Source organism: Tiliqua scincoides, chromosome 1 (genome assembly GCF_035046505.1).
Source record: "Tiliqua scincoides isolate rTilSci1 chromosome 1, rTilSci1.hap2, whole genome shotgun sequence".
Classification (NCBI taxonomy): Eukaryota; Metazoa; Chordata; class Lepidosauria; order Squamata; family Scincidae; genus Tiliqua; species Tiliqua scincoides.
This window is the reverse complement of record NC_089821.1, coordinates 294036613-294060299: the sequence shown is the minus strand read 5'-3', so window position 1 is coordinate 294060299 and position 23687 is coordinate 294036613. Positions and strand designations below refer to the sequence as shown.

The 23687-nt window shown below is 44.4% G+C and overlaps 1 protein-coding gene across 1 annotated transcript in view; it reads left to right on the top strand.

Annotated features, from left to right (window-relative positions):
* CATSPERB (cation channel sperm associated auxiliary subunit beta) overlaps positions 1-23687 on the top strand; it is a 52794-nt gene that overhangs the window by 20200 nt on the left and 8907 nt on the right. Inside the window, exons 12-21 of the mRNA XM_066624034.1 lie at positions 547-699; positions 3236-3380; positions 3959-4110; positions 5865-6013; positions 9056-9243; positions 12644-12976; positions 15889-16028; positions 17576-17785; positions 22337-22447; positions 23520-23630. Of these exons, the coding sequence (XP_066480131.1) occupies positions 547-699; positions 3236-3380; positions 3959-4110; positions 5865-6013; positions 9056-9243; positions 12644-12976; positions 15889-16028; positions 17576-17785; positions 22337-22447; positions 23520-23630 (1692 nt within the window). The remainder of the gene's footprint in view (positions 1-546; positions 700-3235; positions 3381-3958; positions 4111-5864; positions 6014-9055; positions 9244-12643; positions 12977-15888; positions 16029-17575; positions 17786-22336; positions 22448-23519; positions 23631-23687) is intronic.

Here is a 23687-nt window from a genome sequence, read left to right as displayed (position 1 = left end):
CTTGCATAAATTCTACAAGACAAAAAGGGAAGCAGAGCTTAGGGTTGCTAGCCTTCCAGGATTGGCCTGTAGTCAGACTTGTCCTGAAGCATATGAAAGGAAGAATCAGAAAGAAAAGTCCTGTGTCACCTATATCTGGCACAAGTCTGCATTAATCCATGTCAGTGGATCAGGCTCGGGAAGGGGGATGGAATACAGTGTCTGCTGGCACTGCTGGTCCCTGGTCCTATCCACCCATTTCCTACCTTGTTCCACCTCCCACCCTCTCCTGCCCTTCCCTCACCCCTATGCCAGACTTATCTGATCCAGCAGGCATACCACCTTGCAATAGCACCATTGGGAAGGTTTTGGCTTTCCCACTAGCACACACAGCCTTTGCACTGTCGTAAAGCACTTTAAGGCACTTCTGCAACAGCGCAAAGACCTGGCATGCTGGTGGAACGCATGCTCCACTGGCACATCTCTTCATTAGGACTGGGGACTTTGAGCATCCTGTCTGGTAACATAGGAAATGCTGCAATTAACTGTGTTTTTCCCCCCTCTTAGACTGAGGCATTAGTATGGGTGCATAAGTTGACAGATCACATACTACATAGACAAAGAAAATTTCCAGCCTTCATGTTCCCAGATCAGACGTTTAAGCCATTTGGAATGTTTTTCCACCCCAACAGCCATTTTCTGTATGTTTATGGAAATCAGGTGGGTATTGACGGGAAATGTTACCAGCAGTGCTCTTTAAACATGTGCAATATGCACACACAGGGAAAAAAATTTGTGTGCAGGGATCAAATATAGTGGCCAAAGGCACAGCTATGCAGTTTGATGGGAAAAGGACAAGGGAGGTGAGGATGAAAGGTGCAGGAAAAGGATTTATTGTACTGATTTCACATAATTAAAAGGGGGAATAAAAAATGGTGCCTAGCTGAGCTTACTCATCCAGGGTCCAATCTTATTCAGCTTTACAGCACTGATGCAGCTGCAACACAGCCCCAAGATAAGACCGCAAACATTCCTTTACCTTGAGGAGGCCTCTATGACTGCCCCCCCAACTCAGAATGCTGCACATGCTCCTTTGGCCTGGCTGCATCAGCACTGGAAAGTAGGATAGGATTGGGCCTAAACTTATTTATACCTAAACAGGGAACAACTGTATCTAACCATTCATCCACATTTGAATCCTATGTGTAAGCAGTTGTTAAAGAGAAGGAGGAGTAGGAGAATGGAAGTCCTTAGAAGGACAAAGAGGACAGAGTGAGAAGGTGAAAAGGGATGTAGGGAGATTAGGTGGGTGACTACATTTCAGACCATGGCAAGTGGTTGTGGCTAGCCATGAAATCACTTCACCCACTTGTGGTGGGACAGCTAGTATCTCAAAACAAAATAAATACAGGTTAAGCCTCATTATTCGCGTGGGTTCCATTCCAAGCACTCACCTGGATGGCAAAAAATGAACTAAAGCAAACTTTGTTTGTTAAAGTTTCTTTGTGATTTAAAAACAGCCTTGCTGACCTTTGTGATGTAAGATAAAAGTCATTAAGAAGAAAATCCATCAATCAGTCCTCCTCCAAGCACTTAGAAAGGCACTTCACTCAGCCCCTCCCTCCATCAATGCAAAGTGATCACCTTTCTTTCACATGCTCAGGGGGAAGGGAGGGATCCGCTGGAGAGAGAAGGATTGATGGAATGTCAGCCAGCTGTCCCCCCCCTCTCATTAAGGAGGCTATTGTTAAAGGACTGTTCAGTTTTTTTAACTGATTTTAAAGGGATGCATTTTTCCCCTTCTCCAGGGATCAGCACATTCCTTCTCTTTGCAGTGGCCATTCGTGTTGAGTCAAATCCGTGTATAAAAAATCCATGTATAAATAGGCTGGACCTATACTCTGTTTTTTTCCATTGTTTAATAGTGAATAAATCAAGAAACAAAATAGTCAAAAATTATGTGTAACATAATTAAAATACGTAAGAATTAAGCAGTCTATACATAAAACTCTAAAGGCCCATTCCTACCCAACTTTGTAATGCTGATGCAACTGTATCAGTGCTTGCCATCGCAAAAATCCCATAAAGCACTTTGCAACAGCATAGCTGTTGCCGACACTGGTGAACTTACCCCAGGGTCAAGGGTAAGAAGACCTCCAGCAGCCAAAATTCCTGCACAGGATGCAGCATAGCCACAGTAGTGTGGCTGCGTCACTGCGTAGGGATTTGCGTTGGATTGGGCTGTTAGTTTTGTCTTTTTTTAAAAGACCGAAAGTGTAATACATGCTATGCTGCCTTGCTTCAGTGCTGGGGTGCACACATATGCTGTTTTGCAACAAAAGTAAATCTCTTGGCAGCTGTCAAATGCAAGCAAGCCAATGGCTGCCTCATCTATTCCCCTCATCTTTAGAATTCTTCATAGCAGTAGTACCCAAGCAGCAGCAGTACCCAAGGCAGTAGTCCTAGGACTGGGCAGCAAAAGGAGTAACCAAGATTCCCATTTAGCCTGTGATTTTCAAACTCTCCAGGAGTTTGGAAGCTGCAGTAAGTCCTTGCAGGGAAGGGCCGGGAGGCAGTGGGGGCAGGGGGAAGGCAGCAACGCAATTCCCAGGATCCTGTCGCTCAGGGGACTGCAGGGACTGGGATGCACTCACCAGTTCCTGCAGTAGACTTCCCAGGGTGCAGGGAGCCCTGCGCGAGCGTCTGCAGGGCTCCTCAGGCTTCTAAAAGTGAAAGTGGAGCGATTCAGTTCCACTTCCGGTTTTGCCCCTTAAGGAGCAGAGGCCAGGGCCTTCAGGCTGGGGCATCGTGATGCCCCAGTTTGAATACCACTGCCATTTAGCCACGATTTTATATGAAAGGTTTTTTATATGAAAGCTGGATTGAGAACACCTGTTAGCATGAACCACAAGTCATATTACTGACAACATAGCACTTAACCATGGCTATGGCAAGAGGAGGAATTTGCTTCCTAGAAAGTAGGCGTTGATGACCATGTGATCCTACAGCCCTGTCATGATTTCAGTTGTGACTAACAGCATATGTGTTCTGGTCCAGTTTGTTCTTCTGAGGTTGATATTTCCTATTTGTAGTTCCTATTATTTGTTGAGACTCCATGAGAATGGAGGAATTTTGTTCGTATAGGAGTAATCACTTCCATAAGTATTGGTCAGCTTGAAAAATAAACCATGATGGAACTCCCTATTTGAAATTATAATCTGTAGCCTTATATTCAATTTTGCCTTTTTCCTCACAGGTGTGGATTTCTGAGGATGGAGGCAACACTTTTGTCATGTTACTTAGGCTGGTAAATGAGACAGTTGTAAAAACAGATACATGTGTTTACACCCAAGCTATACTTTTTGTAACTAACCAGGGAACCATTTTCTACACCAAGGCAGGTAAGAAAATTAAAAGAATTAGAGCAATCTGCAGATTCCAAAACCCTTGAAATTTGAGACTATGTACCTTATCCCTTTCCGTAAAAATACCAAACATTGACATGTCAGGTATTTAGATGAGCAGAAACAATCTTCATTTAAACAACTTCTGGAAGGCCGACTGTGTTAGTCAGTTGCAGCAAAACCAGCAAGAGGTCTGTGGCACCTGAAAGTATTGTAGCATATGCCACACTTCATCACATGCTGGAACTGTTATCTTCAGTTTGCAGGTGCTTATTTTTGCACAGGGGTATGAAGAAAAAAAATGTAAACAGTGGAATCAAAATCCTGCAGTGTAAGAGGCATAGTTTATGTGAAGCCAAGATGTATGTAAGACAGTTCAGTACCAGAGTTGTTATCTGATCGGAACCTTCTAGGTCAGATGCTAGTAAAGGCCACTAACAGGAGCTTCCAGAATTTTACTGCCTTATCATTTTTTTTTCTTTGTCTAATTGGGCTCTCTGTTCCAAGAAGTAGCTGTGATAGCAAGATATTGTGCACATATATTGTTTCTGTTTCTTTGTGTTCTTCCTTGGTAGGCTTAAGCAGATTTGCCGGACTGACAGACGTGCTAGCAAATGTCTTTGCCTTGTATTTTGACCACCTGGGCGTTTTAAGTGAGATCACTTTGAATACAACAGCTTCTGACAGGCTGTCAGTTTATGTGATGGAAGTGGATAGTTTATTGCAGGTTTAATATATATTTGATATATATATATATATATATATATATATAGATGGGGTGAATAATGGAATCTCATGCAGCATTTCTCTACATTTATCCCCCACTGTACCACTTCTCATGGTCCACCTATTGGAAGTACCACTGGAAGTAACTGGTGTGGTGATGACATCATCGTCAGTTACTTCTGGATTGAAAGGCCAGATACAGCATGATGAGCACCAGTAAGGGGCTTGTGGTGAACTGGAGAGCTTCCTAGAGTACATGAAAATCATGCTTTGGAGTGCTGCTCACCGAACCAAGCCTCCTACTGATGTTTGTTGTGTCATGTCGCTAGTCTCGCTGCCGGGTGGCAGATGTCTGGGGATCGCACAAGTACCACCAGAAACCACCTCAAGTACCACTGATGGTATCCATATCACAGATTGAGAAACACTGATCTAATGGAATTATTCACCCCATCTAGTGGCTGAATGTGGCATAGCATCTATATCTTATTACAAGGAACTTAAAGGTGGACCCCGGTATTTCAGTACCCACTGATTTTTGTATTCATTGAGGGTTCCAGAACAGAACCCCAATGGGTACTGAGGTCCCAACTATATATACTGTTTAAAAAAAAAAGGTTTGCTAAATTTAAGAGAAGTGTCACTTAAAAGAGGCCTGTTTGTCCAGCTAACAGGGGATCATTGTCAGAAGTGCCCTGAATATATTCTCAAATACTTTTTAAGTATAGCTTGTAAAAACATATAAATTTAAGAAATGCTAGAGAACATTTTAAATGTTATTTAAAATAATACTATATAATATTGTATAGTGCAGGGATTCTCAAACTTTGTGACAACCCAGTTTGAGAACCTGTGGTATAGTGTGTAATAATACTATTTTTAAAAAACCCTTCAGTGGATCTCAATACATTAATATATGTTCAGAATCTTTTCTTAATAGCCCAATCCTAACCTGCACTGGAGCAGGCAAGCCAGCGTGCCTGCGCTATATCCAGTGTAAGTCTCAGGCAGCCAAAGGCTCAGCCAGGGGCAAGGGAGAGCCACTGCAGTCCCAATGGGGCTACTTCGATCCACGCCACCTCCAGAGGTGGCGCAAATCCGAGCAGCCTGGGCTGCCCGGGAATGGGGTCAAGATCCAGCATAACTGTCAGGTCCTGGCCCCGCCTCATGCTCCCTGTCCGCCCTCCCCCCGGAAACGCCTCCCTCCTCCCCGCCCTCCCTACACTCCCCCCAAACCTCCATGCCAGCCAAGCTCGGCCAGCACAAACTCACCTCTTTCCAGGGCTCACATCGGTGTGGGGAGGTCGGCACATGTCCATGCGCTGGCCTATCTCCCCTTAAAGTGGCACAAAAGTGCTTTACGGCGCTTTCGCAACAGACTTTGGCCGGCGCAAGGGACTTGCGCCAGCTGAAAGGGGTGTTAGGATTGCGCCCTAAGTCATTTTAGGTAAAGGTAAAAAGGTTTCCCCTGCACAGCCATATATGACTCTAGGGGGCAGTGCTCATCTGAGCACCGAAGTGGTACCGATTTATCTATTTGCATTATCATGCTTTTGAAGGAGCTGAGGCAAGTGAGAGGAGCTCGCCCTGTTCTGCAGCACCAGGGTCTCAAACTCCTGGGCTGCCGACCTTCCAGCCAACAGACCAGCATTTTTAACCACTCAGCCACAGCGCCTCCAAGTCATTTTAGCAGGCTTTATAGCAATGAAGGGATGGATATGAAATGAGTAATCTGACTTTCTTACTTTGCTTCAGGGCGACGACTTCGGTTTTGAGAGCACTATATCTCCGCAGTTTATCACCGAAGAGCAAATGCTTTTTTTTAGTCATCTGCCAGCGGGTTCAGCAGCAGCAACACAGCCAAGATTCTATAACCTGCACACAGACAAATCATTACTACATTTGTAAATATCAATGACAGTAAAAGTTTTAAAAACTATTATTATTAAGTATATTAAATTAACCCACAGCCTAATCATACCTTTGCAGCTCACTCTAGAAAGGAGATATTCTGGAGAGGAAGAACTTTATTTTCAGTTGCATTTCTTTACAATCTATGTTGGATAGTCTCACTGACCTCATAGTTAACATCACCCTGATTTATTTTGGTCTTACTTGCAATATGTTAGTGCTTAGATTTAGCAGCTATCTATGTCTGATCTGTGTTTATGCCCTCCACTGCTTTCATCACTAATTCTGCCATGATTATTATACAGTACTATGATTCAAATGTATATATGGTGGTGAGGGCACTAAAACCTCTACTTTTATTTTGATTCTTCTCTAAGGGAAAAAAGTTCCTAGATCACTACAATTTCATAGTAGAAAAAAACAACAGAATTTCTTATCTTGGGAATTCCTGTTCTGGGAAAAGTAATGCTCTTCCTGATCCAGGAGTCAGGGCTGGTTCAAAGGTTGAGGTCTCCTCCCTATTGGAGGGCATCCCTGCCAACAGTCAGGAACTCGAAGAGCTGTAGATAAACTCACTCCACACCTTTACTTCAGTGCAAAAACTCCCTGTGTGACAAGCTGAACTAATAATTAGAAGCAAAACAGAACATGGGCAAAATGGCAATATGTACCCTCTGAATGGAAAGAGGGAAACATTTGCATGGACAATCACCCAGGTGAAGAACTCCTGCTAGGCCTACCTTCCTCCACACATGTTAACTGTTGCCCAGAACGGTAAGGCACCAATGCCGCAAGAGGGGCTGAATGCCCCCCTTCTTCCCAGAACAGGAATTGCCGAGGTAAGAAATCCTGTTTTTCTCTGGAAAGAGGCATTCTTGATCAATGGGATATATAAGAGCAGTACAAATGGGCAGGGCAGGCGAGGTGACTCCCTCAGGGCACCACCATCTTCTGCTGGACCCTCCTGCTGAAAGAAGCCTCTGCAGAAGCAACGTAGTCTTTAATGGATATGTGGAGTGATGACCAAGTTGCTGCTTTATTCAGCTAGGGAATTATACCCATCAAAAACAGCCAAGGTGGCTGCTCCCTTACTGAATGGACTGTGATGCCCTCTGAAGGCTCCTTACTGGATGCCCAGTAAGCTGCATCAATGGTCGCCTGCAGCCACCTGGATAAAGAGGAGATGGATGCCTTCCCACCCAAGGCTGACCCCCCTAAATGTTACAAACAGGGACTCTGTCTTGCACAATATCTGAGTGTGGTCCATGCAGAAACTGAACACCCTATGCACATGCAGGGTATGCCATAGCTTCTCCTTGGGGTGAACAGGGTTTGGGCAGAATGAAGGCAGGATCAGATCCTGTGAATGGTGGAAGACAGTGTTCGTTTTAGAGATGAAGTCTGGGTCTAGGTGGAGCAATCACCTTAATCCCTATGGAACACATGGAATTTGGGGTTGACCGAATGGGTGCCCAACTCTGATACCTTCCTGGCTGACATTACTGCAGCCAGAAAGAGCATCTTGTAAGTTAGTTCATGTAAGGGAACGTTTGCCATGGTAATGCACTCCTGTACCTCTAGGCTGACTCCTCGAGATAGGTGTGCTCTGCCAACCACCACTCCAGATGGTGGTTTCTTCAGGTCCCGTGGAAGAGGCAGGTGAACCTGTCTCTCTGTCTGCCTCTAGAAAGGCAGTAGCAGATATTGCAGAGGGCACATGTGATACCTGGCCAACACTACAACATTCTGGCATGGTACCATAAGCCATTGTGGAGAGGCAAGCTCCACCAAGTCCATGATTCTCCCTCAGCAAGGCTTGTTTGTCTATGTGTTTTAAGATATTATCTTTGATGAGACATTCCACCATCTTACATGGAGCAGATGTTAAGTTGACCGGCCTATAGTTTCCTGGGTCCCCTCTCCTTCCCTTTTTAAAGAACAATGTGACATTTGCTATCCTCCAATCCTCTGGCACTGTGATTGTTTTAAGGATCAAGTTGTATATTTTAGTCAAGAGATCAGCAACTTCGTTCTTCAGTTCCTTAATAACTCTTGGGTGGATGCTATCAGGGCCCAGTGACTTATTGATCTTTAATTTGTCAATTAGGTTTGAAACATCCTGTCCATCCTGGCCTAATTTGTCAATTAGGTTTGAAACATCAGTCCAGTCCTGAGCTGCCTGGCGTGCAGGGCTGCCGCAGCATCCTGAGTGCGCTGGGCAGCCAGTGACAGCTCCTCGGGAGAAGGGGACATCTGTCCTCCCCCCCACACACAGTAAGGGAAGTAGTCCCGCAATTGGGCTACTTGACTCTGCGTCAGATTGGGCCCTTAATTCCTTAGGAGGGGTCGTTCGGGCAGCAGTATCTGCTGGAGGGCTTCTGCTGTGAAGACAGATGCCAAGACGCCACTCATTTAATTTATCTGCAATTTCCATAGCCCCCTTTATCTCCCCTTTCCCTCCCTCACTGTCCAAGCGTTCCTCTGGACAGCTGCTGATGCCTTTAAATGCCTCCAAGTTGTGCCTCGCTGTGCCTAAGTTTTGGGCACAGTCGTCAGCGTTTGAAAGCTCCAGGTCTCAAAGGCTCAGAGTTAAGATGGTAAAACAAACCACTGAGAAACACTGAGCTCAGGAGCTCAGAAAAAACACACAGTCTCTAGAGAGGTGGAGCCAGATGGGGGCAGGGATGCCTTTCAAAAGGGATGAGACTGCAATCTTTGATGTGGCCCTGCCTCTTGGAGTAGGAGGGGCATTCCATTGGTCAGATAAACCCTCTTCCTCCTTCCACAGAATTTCAAGTAGTGAATCTCTTTTATGCAGAATAACTTAGGTTACTTACAACAGCAATCTCAATTAAAAATGCCAGTTTTTCTGCCTGTACAATAAACTTCCATGTGGCTTATGATCACACACATTCCTAAATGTCAAGTCTGATAAATGTGCCAACAAGACAGCGTATCGTATTGAGCATATCTGAGATACAGAATGAGAGCATCACCAAGAAGTGACAATAAAAATGTGTTTTGTTTAAATTTAGGTATGGAGGAACAGGTCTAATCTCCAAGGTTTTCACAGATGGGAATTCTCCACAATTTATATCAGCTGTCCTTGTAGATGTTCTGGATCGGTTTCCTTTAGAAGCTCCCGCTGACAGCCCTTGCCTAATAAATTCTTTGAAGATTTTGGCACCTGCCACCGGCACTACTGCATACACACTTGAGCTGAGTAATCCAGGTATGTAGCTCACATAGCAGTGAAGGCATCTGGGAATGGAAGCAGCTTCATTTGCCTATGCAGGCCACGCTTCTGTATATCTGAACAATGCTTGTTAAGTATCTGTTTCCCCAACCTTGGATAGCTGAAACAGAAACATTGGAAGCACATCTTTCTGACATCCAAATTGTCCTGTTTGCAAATGTTATTGCGGGGCACTGCGGAACTCCTTGCCACAGGATGTGGTGATGGCATCCAGCCTAGAAGCCTTTAAAAGATTGGACAGATTTCTGGAGGAAAACTCCATCACAGGTTATAACCGATGATGGGTGTGTATAGTCTGAGATTAGCTAGTTGCTCATTATGAGGGCTGGGTAGGAATTTTTTTCTATCATCCGAATTGGCCGTGGATGGCAGTTTTTTCACCTACCCCAGACTGGCAAGGGAAGGAAGGTATATTCAGTAGGTTTCCTGCATTAAAAATTGGTCACTGTATTTGATAAAGTAGCACAAGTTCAATGCAATTGCAATCTGGTGTCTTCACTGGGGGTTGTGAGCGTAAATAGAATGTGAGATGCAGGGAGGCGGCCGCGAGATGCAAGTATCTTGTGGACTTAGCACATTATGCCTTGGCAGGTGACTTCTGTAGAAATTGGTGAGGCCCTAATAGGCTCACACAAAATGCCACCCTTCGTGTACTAGAAAGAATGGGAACAAACAAGCCTTGCTGAGGGAGAATCAGCATGGCTTCTGTAAGGGTAAGCCTTGCCTCACAAACCCTTTAGAATTCTTTGTAAAGGTCAACAGGCATGTGGATGAGGGAGAACCCATGGACATTATATATCTGGAATTTAAGAAGGCGCTTGACATGGTCCCTCACCAAAGGCTGCTGCGAAAACTCCACAGTCAGGGAATTAGAGGGCAGGTCCTCTCCTGGATTAGGAACTGGTTGAGGTCCAGGAAACAGAGCGGGTGTCAATGGGCAGTTTTCACAATGGAGAGAGGTGAAAAGCGGTGTGCCCCAAGGATCTGTCCTGGGACTGGTGCTTTTCAACCTCTTCATAAACGACCTGGAGGCAAGGCTAAGCAGTGAGGTGGCCACGTTTGAAGATGACACCAAACTTTTCCAAGTGGTGAAGACCAGAAGAGATTGTGAAGAGCTCCAAGAGGATCTCTCCAAACCAGGAGACTGGGCAGCAAAATGGCAGATGCGTTTCAATGTCAGTAAGTGTAAAGTCATGCACATTGGGTAACGAATCAAAACTTTACATATAGGATAATGGGTTCTGAGTTGTTTGTGACAGATCAGGAGAAAGATCTTGGGGTCCTTGTAGACAGCTTGATGAAAGCATCTACCCAATGCACGGTGGCAGTGAAGAAGACTAATTCCATGCTTGGGATCATTAGGAAAGGCATTGAGAATAAGACAGCAAATATTGTAATGCCACTGTACAAATCGATGGTTAGGCCACACCTGGAGTATTGCATCCAGTTCTGGTCGCCACATCTCAAAAAGGATCTAGTGGAGATGGAAAAGGTGCAAAAGAGAGCAACAAAAATGATTACTGGGCTGGGGCACCTCCCTTATGAGGAAAGTCTACAGCGTTTGGGCCTCTTCAGTCTAGAAAAGAGGCACCTGATGGGGGACATGTTTGAGACATACAAAATCATGCAAGGGATGGGCAGAGTGGATAGAGAGATGCTCTTTTCCCTCTTGCATAACACTAGAACCAGGGGACATCCATGAAAGCTGAGTGCTGGGAGAGTTAGGATAGACAGAAGAAAATATTTCTTTACCCAGCATGTAATTAGTTTGTGAAACACTTTGCCACAAGAAGTAGTGTTGGTATCTTGCCTGGATGCCTTTAAGAGGGGATTGGACAAATTTCTGGAGGAGAAGTTCATTACGGGTTACAAGTCATAGTAGGTATGTGCAAGCTCTTGGTTTTAGAGGCAGGCTGCCTTGGATTGCCAGATGCAGGGGAGGGCACTGGGAAGCAGATTGTGTCTGTTGTCTTGTGTGCTCCCTGGGGCATTTGGTGGGCCACTGTGAGATACAGGAAGCTGAACTAGATGGGCCTTTGGCCTGATCCAGCGGGGCTCTTCTTACGTTCTTAATTTCTTACCTGAGAAATCCATCCACCTCTTATACCAAGCTCGGTATGTCACTCTTCTGGGCATTGGGCTACATGTGGGGTGGTTGCTCAGGTTCCTGGGGACTGTAATCTATGTTGGCAGTGGCACCGCATGTGGGAGCTTTCCCTTTTTGCCTCATATATTGTTCCTGTCAACATGTACAGGGGAGCCCTTGTACCCATGGATCCCTTATTTGCGGATCTGCAGTACACCCCCCTCCCCATGTCCCCTCCGTCCACCTGTGGCCTCTGCAAGACTCAGAATGGCTAGTACAAGTGAAAAAAGTCACTTCTGGTTTTTCGGCAAAAAAAGTGTCATTTTTATACCTTTAAAAGGCATGATGAGGGCTGGGGAAGAGCCGAAAAATCCGGAGTGACTTTTTTTTGCTTTTACTAGTCACTCTGAGCTTGAGAGAAGACACGGGTGGATATGCGCAGCCTCTGTGGGGCTCAAGAGATCCTCCAAAGGTGAAGGGAGCACAGCTGCGCACACCTTGCCAGTGGAGGCATCCCTGTATCTGCAGATTCATTCCCTGTATCTGTGGTGGGGGGATTAATCCCCCGTATCTGCAGGGATTCCCCTTGCCCCATGTCCACAGTGGGGTCATCCTTTATATGCACAGAACAGAACCCCCACAGATATGGGGGCATGCCTGTACATGGTTGTTGCTCTTGTATGACCTATTTTCTGTCTTCTGAGAATTCTCCACTCATAAGAATGTAAGAAGAGCCCTGCTGGATCAGGCCACAGGCCCATCTAGTCCAGCTTCCTATATCACCGCAGCCCACCAGATGCCTCAGGGAGCACACAAGACAAGAGACCTGCATCCTGGTGCACTCCCTTGCATCTGGCATTCTGAGGTAGCCGACTTCTAAAATCAAGAGGTTGCACATTACACATCATGGCTTGTATCCCATAATGGACTTTTCCTCTAGAAATTTGTCCAATCCCCTTTTAAAGGCATCTAGGCCAGATCCACAGACCAACTACACACTGAGTAAAGAAATATTTTCTTTTGTCTGTCCTAACTCTCCCAACATTCAATTTTAGTGAATGTCCCGACCCACAGTTTGGGAAATGCTGATCCAACCAACCCGTCATAATACAAGTCTAGGATTTAAAAAACCCTTTTGTTTCAGAGAAGAGTTGAGGCACTTACAAAAGCATCAGGCAGCAAAATGCATGGAAAATGTAATTTCCCACGTTAACCTCTGCACACTGTAAGCAATAAACACATTGTATAGTCTTGTCTTATACAAATTTTGTTGTTTTCCAGTTGGTCTTGCCGTGGGATTTCAAGCAACTGATGTTGAGAAAACAGTGGTGATTCCAGACTATAGCAGTTTCCTCATTATTCAAGTTCTGAGTGACTCCACTGCTTTAGCAGATGCTACAATGCCTAGTAGAGTACCTCTAGGCAAAGAATTTGAAACTGAGCAGTGGTTCATGTATGACTTTGGCGCTACAATTGATAGAAAATGGAAGATTGTTGTTGATATATGTAGATATACTATACAACAGGTTGATGATCTACCAGTCAATTCCATTAAATATTTGGATCTTGGGGCAACACAGCATTTTACATTCAGAGTAACTCCAATTAATACAGGTAAGTCCTTCAGAATTTTGCATATCTGTTTACATGTCTTTCCACTCATAATACAATTTATAATATGCAAATGTTTTTTGAAAATACATGTAAACAAACTGGTTTTTTCATGTAAATGTGGGTTTCCCATAACTTACCTAACAATGACAAAGTTTTGTCATTTGGACTGTAATCCTCTTCATCTGATGTTTGATGAAATCCTCACTAAGGGTCCAGTCCAATCTTCTTCAGTGCTGGTAGTATGCGTGTACCACCAGCTCTGGGTGTCATGAACATGTCATAAAGCACATTTGCAGCACCTGGCAAAGAGGGAGCATGAGCACGGGGCCTCAGTGCCATGAAGATGACACATGGAAGAGCCAGCAGTAAGTTTAACCACCAGCCGCCGGTGCAGCTTTTCCGGGCAGGCAGAGGGTGGAAGGAGGGTGGAACTGGGTGGGGAGGGGAGGATCTGGCCTGGGAGGGGGTGCAGGTGGTGGCAGAGTCTGCCTCTGTGCACCCTGCCTGGCTGGGAAGCCTGACACAAGCCTCCTTGAGTCTTTCCTTCCTAGAGCGATCCTCGGGGTGTCTGTAGTGTTTACGCAGAGGCGCTGGCCTTAGCCTCAGTATGTTGGCAATGACAGCAGAGCACACTCTGCATCTGTGCAAAGAGCACACTCGGCGCAGCCTTGGATAACATGCTGAGTCTGAAGCCCAGTAGCCTGTCAACAAGAGGATGTTATGGAGATATGCCCCTTATCTTAGTCAATGGAATGTTGTGGTTAGTTGGAGAGCCGGGCAGAGACAGCCGGTTCCCTGGCAAAGTAACCCTCAGTAACCCTCTTTGTATTGCAAGGGATTGCAACATGTGTAGGAATAAATAAAGCCTGGTAGAGGCGGAGCAATTCACTCTCAGATCTGCTCCAGCCTCAGCCTCTCTGCATCCCTCTGAAATCTGTCTCCTGGCTCATTCATTGCTCTGTGCCTCGCTGTTCCTGTTTATAGTCTAAACTTTCTCAGTGCACTCTGCACTCCCACCAAACAACAAGGCCCCAGAAGCCTTGGTTGTTTCCCATAGCAGCATTGCACTGCTACAGGTGTCTCAGCACTGCATGGGACGATGCTCCTACTTTGGTCCTGTAGCAGCACAGAGAGGTGCCACCCAAGATCACTCCTCTCCATTTCCCCAAACTGGTTTTGTTGTACAGATTGTGCAGACTGGGCCTATCTGTGGCAGACTCCACACATGTAAACTCTATTTTTTTTTCTTTTAACATATTCTGTCCACTTTTCTCTAAAAAAGAATAAAAAACCTTTAAAATTATCAAAATGACATAAACAATCAAACACTCTATAAATGCAAATCCTTATGTAAACAAATCTTAATGCAAATGTGAAGACCAATCAATGTCAAGGAATCATGGATATATACATCCTGGGGGTGGTTAGGCTGGTACGATCCCAATCCTCAATTGTTCACATAAATTGAAGTAGTTAAACTGAATTTCTTTTATCTGATGTATGTCCATAGTGATAATAAGCATTTAGCCCAGCAATTTTCAACCTTTTTCATCTCATGGCACACTGGCAAGGTGTAAAAATGGTCAAGGCACACCATCAGCTTTTTGACCGTAGACAAAAAGGTCACAGGGATAACATCCTGGCCAGGGATGTTCCTGGCAAAGGGATAACATCCCCCAATGGCCCTATTAATAAATGACACTCCCCCAAACTCCCGTGGCTCACTTGTGGACCATTTGTGGCACACCGATGTGCCATGGCACACTGGTTGAAAATGGCTGACCTAGCCTCTGATCATTTCAGTGATTAGCCATTATTTCAGTAATTAATAATTGGTTTAGCTCTACTACTTTCCCCCCTAATGATAGATCAGGCTAGGACTCTGTAATTTTCTGATTCTTTTATTTTGAAAGCAGAGGAGTACTTATAGATATCTTCCAAGAGTTAACATTTCTTTGTTAACATTGTGTCAGACACAATGCTCATTGTAATGAGAAATCCCCAGCATCTTCTAGCACCCATGGACATTCAACATAATTTTTCTTCTATACTAGTATACGTGAAGAGTTATATAAAAACAAATAATTCACACTGATCTTGAAGGAATAAGATATTTTGCTGAATCCTGCTCACACCTGCAGGCTCCTTATTCCTGAGGGTTCCATTCCCGAAACTCATGTGGATGGCAAAAATTGCATTAAAGCAAATCCATTTAAAATGCAAAGTCCCTTTGCCCGGTGATTTAGAAACAGCCTTGCTGACGTTTGTGATGTAAAACAGATTTATTAGGCAGACATTCCATCAATTGGTCTCTCTCCAGGTGCTTAAAAAGATTTCACTCAGAGCCAGCAATCCCTCCCTTCACCAAAGCAAAGCATCATCTTTCTTTCATGTGCTTAGGGGGAAGGGAAGGGTTGTTTGCCTTGGAGTGAAGCTGTTCTTAGTGCCTGGAGAGAGAATGACTGATGGATTGTCAGCCAGCTGCCCTCTCTCACATTAATGAGGCTATTGTTAAACAACTTTTTTTCCTTTAATTTAAAGGGCCCTTCTCACTGCATTGAGATAAAACTGCAGGTAAAAAAAATTTGTGGATAATTAGGGTATACCTGTATTTCCTGCAAAATGTGTGGATTTTTCTTTCTGACATAAAGTGTTGCCTCTGAATACCAGTTGCAGGGGAGTGAAAGCAGGAGAAGGAGTATGCCTTCAACTTCTGCTTGTGGGCCTCTTAAGATGTAGCTGGCAGGCCACTGTGGGAAACAGGAGGCAAGACTAGATGGGACATTGGTCTGATCCAGCAGGGCTTTTCTTATATTCTTGGGGCTTTGGGCTGTCGGGTGAGAAGGTTTTGTTTTCACAGTAAGTGAACACTAGGCATTAAGTGTTATGTTCATTGCTGTTTCATTTCACAGCCTTTCCAATATTTCATATGCCCCTACTTAAGATCATAGTTGGAAGACCAGATTTACTGGAAGTGATTCCAGTAGATTACTGGGACAACACTGACAGTTATGTTGTTGAACTTGGTATTCATAGTGAATTTTTTGAACAGGTAAGAAACAACTTTCTTTAGAATTTCTTGACAAAGCACATGCAGATTCATAGCTCAAAATATTCATAGCATATCAAACATATCCATTTATCACTGAAAATTATGTCCTTACTGTTCTCCTAAATCTGTCCATGCCATCTACACTGCACTACTGAAGGTTTTAGACCAATAAACAGGTTGAGCCTACTTATCCATGGATTTTGTATCAACTTGGGTCCCCTGTAACAGATCCCCTGCAGATACCAAGGCAACACATGTAATTCTCATTCCATACAACAATGTGATTTTTAAGAATCAAGGAAGACTAATCCCTTTTTACCAGTGTTGGGAACTGGAGTCAGGTGACTCGGACTCAAGTCACGAAAATGCATGATTTTAGGTGACTCAGTGACTCACGTGTGAGGAAGATTTTGAAAAAGACTCTGGTGGGAGATGAGGAGGAAGGAGTGAACTATTTTCCCCCACCTCTGATAGGAAGGAAGGAACCAATGATCATTGGACAAACAATGGGCATTCAGATATTTTTATTAGGTGAGGGAGAGCAGGAAGAGGAGCCCAAGGGGTTTCTTGCCTTACAATTGGCTGCAAAAGCCAAGGGAGGCAGGAGAAAACTCTTTTGCCCTATTCATTTGGGGAAGGGAGACTCACTGAATGATTGGCTAAAGTGGGACTACTTCTGAGTAAGGCTGCCAAGGATCAGGTTGTCCAGGTTGTCTCCCAGCTGCTGATCATGACCCTTCTCCCTCTTGCTGCTTCTGTCCCTGCTGTCTCACCATCCCTCCTGCCTTGTTTACAGATGGATGGGGACAGCAGCAGAATGTTCAAAGAGAACTCTGACACACACACTCCCCAGCAGCAGCCCTGTTTCTTCCGCAGCTTGCTTTTTAAAGGCGGGGCTACTAGACTCGAGTCCATTAGAGGCACTAAAGGGTGACTCAGTGACTCGGAAACTGCCCCTGTTAGGATTCTATTCAAGTTGAGTTGCAGGGGGCAGTGATTCAGCGACTCAAGTCAAGCCCCGCTGGGTTTTCCCAACACCGCTTTTTACATTTTGTAGATTTTATCATGCTACTTTGTTTTCTTACAGTATCAGTTTTCTTCCTAGTATAACCATTTGGTCATATTCAACCAAAAACCCACAATGACATTTAAAATAATTTTCCAATACAGGTGTTACCATACAGCAAACATTTAAAAGAAGAGAGGTCTCAATCACGCCACAGATGCACTAGGTGCACAGCATAGAAAGAGAGCAAACTAAAAAATTGCAGAAAACAAAGAGAAAATGAGCACACATTTCCAGAGGAGTAAAAGTCAGATTTTCCATAAATAGTGTCAAGAACATTTGTCCAAAAATGATTGCTGCACCATTCAGATTAGGGGCAGTAACTGGAACTTTCTGCAGAGTGCACTATGCAAGAAGAACAAATGTTAGGGTGCTTGTTTTAATTGCTCTGTTTTCAAAAGAAAAAGCCTTGGATAGACAACTAATTATTCATTTTTCTTGGTGATATAGTAACGTTGCACTGCTTTGTAACTATCCCCAGGGTAAAACCTCCATCGCTCTGATTGTCAATCAAGCATCCCTCATTTGCGAAGTCACCACTCTGATCTTAACAGTGAAGAGTTCCTGCTCCTATCTGAAAACAATGCATTACATTGTACCTGCTGCAATATCTGCTTCAGACTGGCTGTCTACTGACCAAAAGAATAAGCACAATGCATCAGCTGCTTCCAGCCTCTTAAAGAATCTGCCGGTAAGGTATCCAGATTTTTCATTTTTTTTATTTAGCATTTTTCCTGCTCTTTTCTAAAAGTGGTAGACGGGGGCAGGGCACAATATGTCTAAATATGCTGCAAGGCTAAGCAATGTATGGTTTGAACATCTGGCTTACAGGATGTGGGAGTTTGGTTAACTCCAGTGTGGCCTGGGTATGTGAGAGTAAGTGGTGCTGGGGAGCATCAATGCCCTCCTCAACCCAGCACTCATGTTTGGCTGGAGGTTCAAAAGGCTAGAGAAACTGGATTAATTTTTTTCCTCCATTTATTTCAGAAGAACACCAAAAAAATATTAGTACTGAGCATTCCCCACCTTTTATCAGTCATTATATTCAGTGGCATCACTAGGGGGTTTGGGCCACACCGGAGGGGTGACACCACTATTGGCCAAAATTTTTGAAAACCTTGGTATTTTCAAATAATACCATCATGTTATATATCAATTGATGTGTAATTTCATGCAGAATGCAATGAAATAAACCAGGCTGAAATATCTCTATTCTGTAAGAAGTTATAGGCAAAAAAACCTATAAAGTGGGGGTGGGGCAATGGTACATCACCATGCCCACCACTCAAAGCATTGCCCCGCCTACTGCAAGGGAGGAGGTCCATCATAGGGGTGATGCACCAGGTGAAGCAAACCCTAGTGATGCCACTGATGCGTTTGGGTGTGTAGGTCGTACGCATGTTCAGAATTAAAACTGGAGTCACTCTTTGCTCACCTAACCAAAAGAGAAAAACAGTTATCTCATTTCAGATGGACTTGCGCACCCCATATGTTTTGCATGAGTCGTTGATGTGCCTCCTGACTTGAAAGAAGCAAGAGTGGTAGCTCATTCAAAGACACAATGCATAACGTCCTATGAGGCCATATAATTCCTGATTATCTAGTCACATCTGATGGAGAGTTGTAGTAGAGTTACTTTTCCTGTACAGCAACTGATAGGAAGCCAGCCCAAGCAGTGAAACATTCTTTCTTTTTGGATGGACTTACAGGTTACTTTACTTACATTTGTTTTCCGTGGCACACTTGTATAGACTTACTTTACTTTAATTTATTCTCCATGGCACATTTACATCCCAATCCTGTTGGGCTGCCCCGCTGGCATAACTACTATTCTGCCAGCATTAACTGCCTTATGCCAGTTATAAGATACATTCCAGCAGTGTGCGCAGTTGCATTCTGCTGGAATGGCACTGGGGAGGCCAGAGCTTTCCCCTATGCACTGGCAGCCCAGCAAAGGCCTGCCAATCCAGGTGAGATGGGGGAGGGGCAGAACAGGGGTGTTGTGGGCAGAACAGGGAGACGTCAGGGGTAGATTGCATCCACCAAATCCAAGCCTCCTTCCCATTGGTCACAATTGACCAATCTGGGCCAATGCGGAATTGCACCAGCGATTTTGCCAGCACTGATCCAAGTAGGCACTTTCCTACGTAGGCATGGCTGGGCCTTGGCTTATCCCCGGTAAGGGAACATTTGTTCCCTTACTCTGAGGAGACCTCTGGGATTGCCCCCTCCCACAGGCTGCAGCAGAAGCCATTTTGGTGTGGCTGCATCAGCGGGGGGGGGGGGGGGCAGAGGAGAATCAGATTGGGCCTGTACTGACATACTTTCAGAAGATTACCAAGGCAGGGATGATATAAATTTAAGCAAAATGTTGAGAAAGTGGACAGAGATGTTTTCCCACCTTTTTCATAAATACTAGCGCTTTGGCCCATCTCATGAACTGGATTGGCAGAAAGATTTAGAATGTACAAAATGCAATACAGTACAGCACCTAGCTCTCTAATGGAATTAGACCTCTCCTCCATGAATTTGTCTGTCGACACATGGCTATTAGACACAATAGTTAATTGGTACTTCCATGATCAAAGGCAGCATGCCACTGAATAACAGTTGCTGGTGAGGCAATAACACAGGAGGGCTCCATTCACTCCATAGAGGCATCTGGTTGGCCACAGACTAAACAAAACTTTGGTCTGATTCAGCAGAGTTCTTATGCACTCTGCCTCTGGTAATTATGGGTCTGTGGCCATTCAAGGGTTAAACAAGACTATTAAGTAGAAGGATGCTTCCTCACTGCCACATGTGTGATGTGTGCTTGTGCATGTGTGATCCAACAACTGGTATTTGTATACCATCTTTCTGGCCATTGGATTACTCTTTTGGTTTTATTCAAGGTGGCTTACATAGGCAGGCTTTTTTCTAAACCCCCAAGGGGGTTATTATGATCACAAATAAGTTCTGCCTTTCAAGAATGATCTCATCGTGGTCTGGTAAATGATCTGGCCACATACTGCTTCCCACACCAACAGACAGTTTTCTTTCCCTGTCGCAAAAAGACCTAGAACTAGCTTCTTTTGGCTCTCACCCAAAAGGGTTTTGCTCAACTTGTCAGCTCGAGGCCTCGCTGCTCATAGAGGCTTCTGGTGGTTTTGAACTGGTGACCTAACTACTGTGATACTAACAGCCCAATCCTATTGAACCCCCCCTCCCACCTGCAATGCAGCCGTGCCATCAGAGTGTAAAGAATGTAAAAGTCTGTGCAGACACAATGTTGGGATGCTGTAAGTAGATCAATGAGCTAAGGCCTCAGCTAAAAATGCAAATTCTGTGCACATTCTCTGTAATAATACCTTTGAAAATAATGGTAACAATGTTTACATTTACATAGCATGTTATTCTGCAAAAAAATGAAACCTCCAAAAAAGTGAATTTTCAGTGGTGCGTTGTAATATATGGGAAAACAGTACAACTTGAATTTATGATATGACTGATGCATCATAGAGACCAAGGTGGGAAACCATGTCATACAGAAATGATGCAGACCTGAACAGGGGCAGGACCACTTAAAAGTGAGCCTCATTGCTCTATAATATGAAAGACATACCCACCCCCTGTGTGCACATCTGGACATCTTTCTGGACCTGGAAATGTTCACAAACACAGCTATATGAATGTGGTGAAGTGGTGGGTGAGGTACAGCCAAGGAGGCTAATGAAGACTAGGGACCCTAGAGTCATAGTAAAACTTTGGTATAATGTTCTGTGTTCCAGAAGAAAAGAACATACCCACTTTTAATGCATCATACAACACAAGAACATAAGAAGAGCCCCACTGGATCAGGCCAAAGACCCATCTAGTTCAGCTTCCTGTATTTCAGAGTGGCCCACCAAGTGCTTCAGGGAGCACACAAGACAGTGATTTTCAATCTTTTTCATCTCATGGCACACTGACAAGGTCCTAAAATTGTCAAGGCACACCATCAGGTTTTTTTGACAATTGACAAGGCACACCATGCTGTTGGTGGGGAGTTCACATCCCCCAATGGCCTTACTATTAAATGACCCTCCCCCAAACTCCCATGGCATACCTGCAGACCATTCACAGCACACCAATGTGCCACGGCACGGTAGCTGAAAGTGGCTGACACAACAAATCCTGGTGCCCTCCCCTGCATCTGGCATTCTGAGGTAGTCCACCTCTAAAATCATGAGGTGGCACATACCTATCATGACTTGTAACCCATCATGGATTTTTTCTCCAGAAATTTGTCTAATCCCCTCTTAAAGGCATCTAGGCGAGATGCCATCACACGAGCATGTTTCTTTATTGTTGGGCAGAACACAACTAATCTAGCAACTAAAAGGAACAGGGACAAAAAGATTAAGGGTGGAGTCTAGCTCCATCACATAAAAAAATTCTAACGTTTAATGGTTTTGTGGCCAAGTAACTTTAGGAGGCATCTGGGTAACAAACATGGGAATAGTGTCTTGCTTATAGTTTTTTTAATAGCTGAGTCAAGGCACTTCCAAGGTGCTGTGTCAAGCTCCAGGTCTTACAAAAAACCCAGAAAGTCCAACTGATTGTAGTGGTTTAAAACTGCCAGAACTCACAGAATGAAGAATAAGCGCCTGGACTCCAGGGTGACGATGCAACAGGAGCTGCTGTGTAACAGGACCCCCCCCCAAAAAAAAAAAACCTCTTCCTTGGCATTGTGGAGAGAAGGCATACAAGGCTGTTTAAGTGTCCTGAATGTAAAAGGACTAAGCAGAGCCTGCATGTGAGGAACTTGGGCTACAATCCACACTTACCTGGGAGCAAGCCTCACTGACTATAATGGGACTTACTTCTGAGTAGACATGCCTAGGATTGTGCTGTTAGAATGCTACCTTACCTCTGGCTATGCAACTCCTCTATACTTGGTGTAGTGAGATAAACTGATTTCATCGGACTAGGTTGCTGCTGGCTGATACTGATAATCTTCCAATTGCATGACATGTGAAGTATATTCAGACACCTGGGCTGCATTTCTAGTACATTTTAAAAGACACAAATTCCAATTTACTGCACAATCCTAACCAGATCTACTCAGAAGTAAGTCCTATTTTGTTCAATGGGGCTTACTCTCAGGAAAGTGTGGTTAGGATTGCAGCCTTACTCACTGAAACTGGGCAAATGAATGTAGGTGAGGAAATGATATTGACTGGCCACCTGTTGTGGGTTTTTTGTGTGTGTGTGTGTACAGGTGAACTACAGGCCTCCATCCAAATTGGGAATTGCTGTTCCACTCGCAGAAAACTTTTATCATGCTGACCCCAGCAAACCTAGAATGAGAAATTATTTTGTATCATCACAAGTAAGTCTTGATAGCTGCTCTTGAAGAACATTTGAGGACAAACACTTTTTAAAAATTGCTATTCATTTTCTATACTCTGCAGTCAAGTGTTTTTAACAAAAGCTCTAAAAATTCTATTATATAATCAAAAAGAGATGTGTAACAAAGTATTTCTGATCAAACGAACATGTCTCTGTAATCTAAAAGTTTGTAATCACATTCTGAATTTGGATGCAGAGGGCTTTACTACCACCCCACCCCACCATTAATGACTTTCTATCAGAAACACTGATGATTTGTTACAGTTCAGTATCATTTTCAATATTAGTCTATTATTTTATGTCATTTAGGGCACAATCCAAACCAGCCCTTGGGCAAGCTCAAGTCCCTTACAATAGCCTGGAGTTGTTGCAAAAGTGCTGTAAAGCACTTTCACTCCACCTTGAGAGCTGGGAGGCCACCTCTGGAGTCATTGCACCAGAGAAAAGGGGAGTTCATGCCAGCTGTTCTGGGCTGATGTGGGGGTCTGGGGAGGGTGGAACGGAAGCATTCTGGGGCAAGGGGAGGGCGGGTGGCAGGTGGGTCCGTGGGTGGGCCAGGGCCAAGTGGGGGTGGGACCAGGATCCGGCACTTCGGCTGGATCCTAACCCCATTCCTGGGTGACCCGGCACAGCGCTGGGCTGCTCAGATCTGTGCCACCTCTTTAGGTGGCTCAGTTCCAAGTATCCCCATTGGGGATAAGGGGAATCAGTTCCCCTTGCCCTGGGCTGAGCTGCAGTCAGCCCCAACCCCATGCTAGATACGGGGCAGGCCAGTTGGCAGGCGAGTGTTCGGATTGGGCTGTTATTTTTGAAATTACTATGTCTATTCGGTCTTTGCCTTCAGACTCTTAAGAATGATGGGAGACACTGGAATACAGTACTCTCAGCCTGCATTTCATTGATATGTTAACATATTTTAATGTTCAAGAATGTTTTGATGTTTATATTATAAATTATAGTTTTAAATGTGATTTTATGTTTCTGTAAGCTGCTTTGGGTGCCCTTCAGGGAGAAAAAAGTGGGACACAAAATGAGTAAATATCTTTCCACAGATGTCTGGAAAATATAAGCAATGTGCTGGGAAGAAAAACCGAGCTGAATGTGGGTGTACAGATAATATGAAGCTATCATTTGCTGTTGCTTTTTCAGATTGCAAGGAGAAGGTAAGAGCCTCATACCAAATTCTGCAGCCCTCTTAACTGGGCTAAGAGATACCTGTT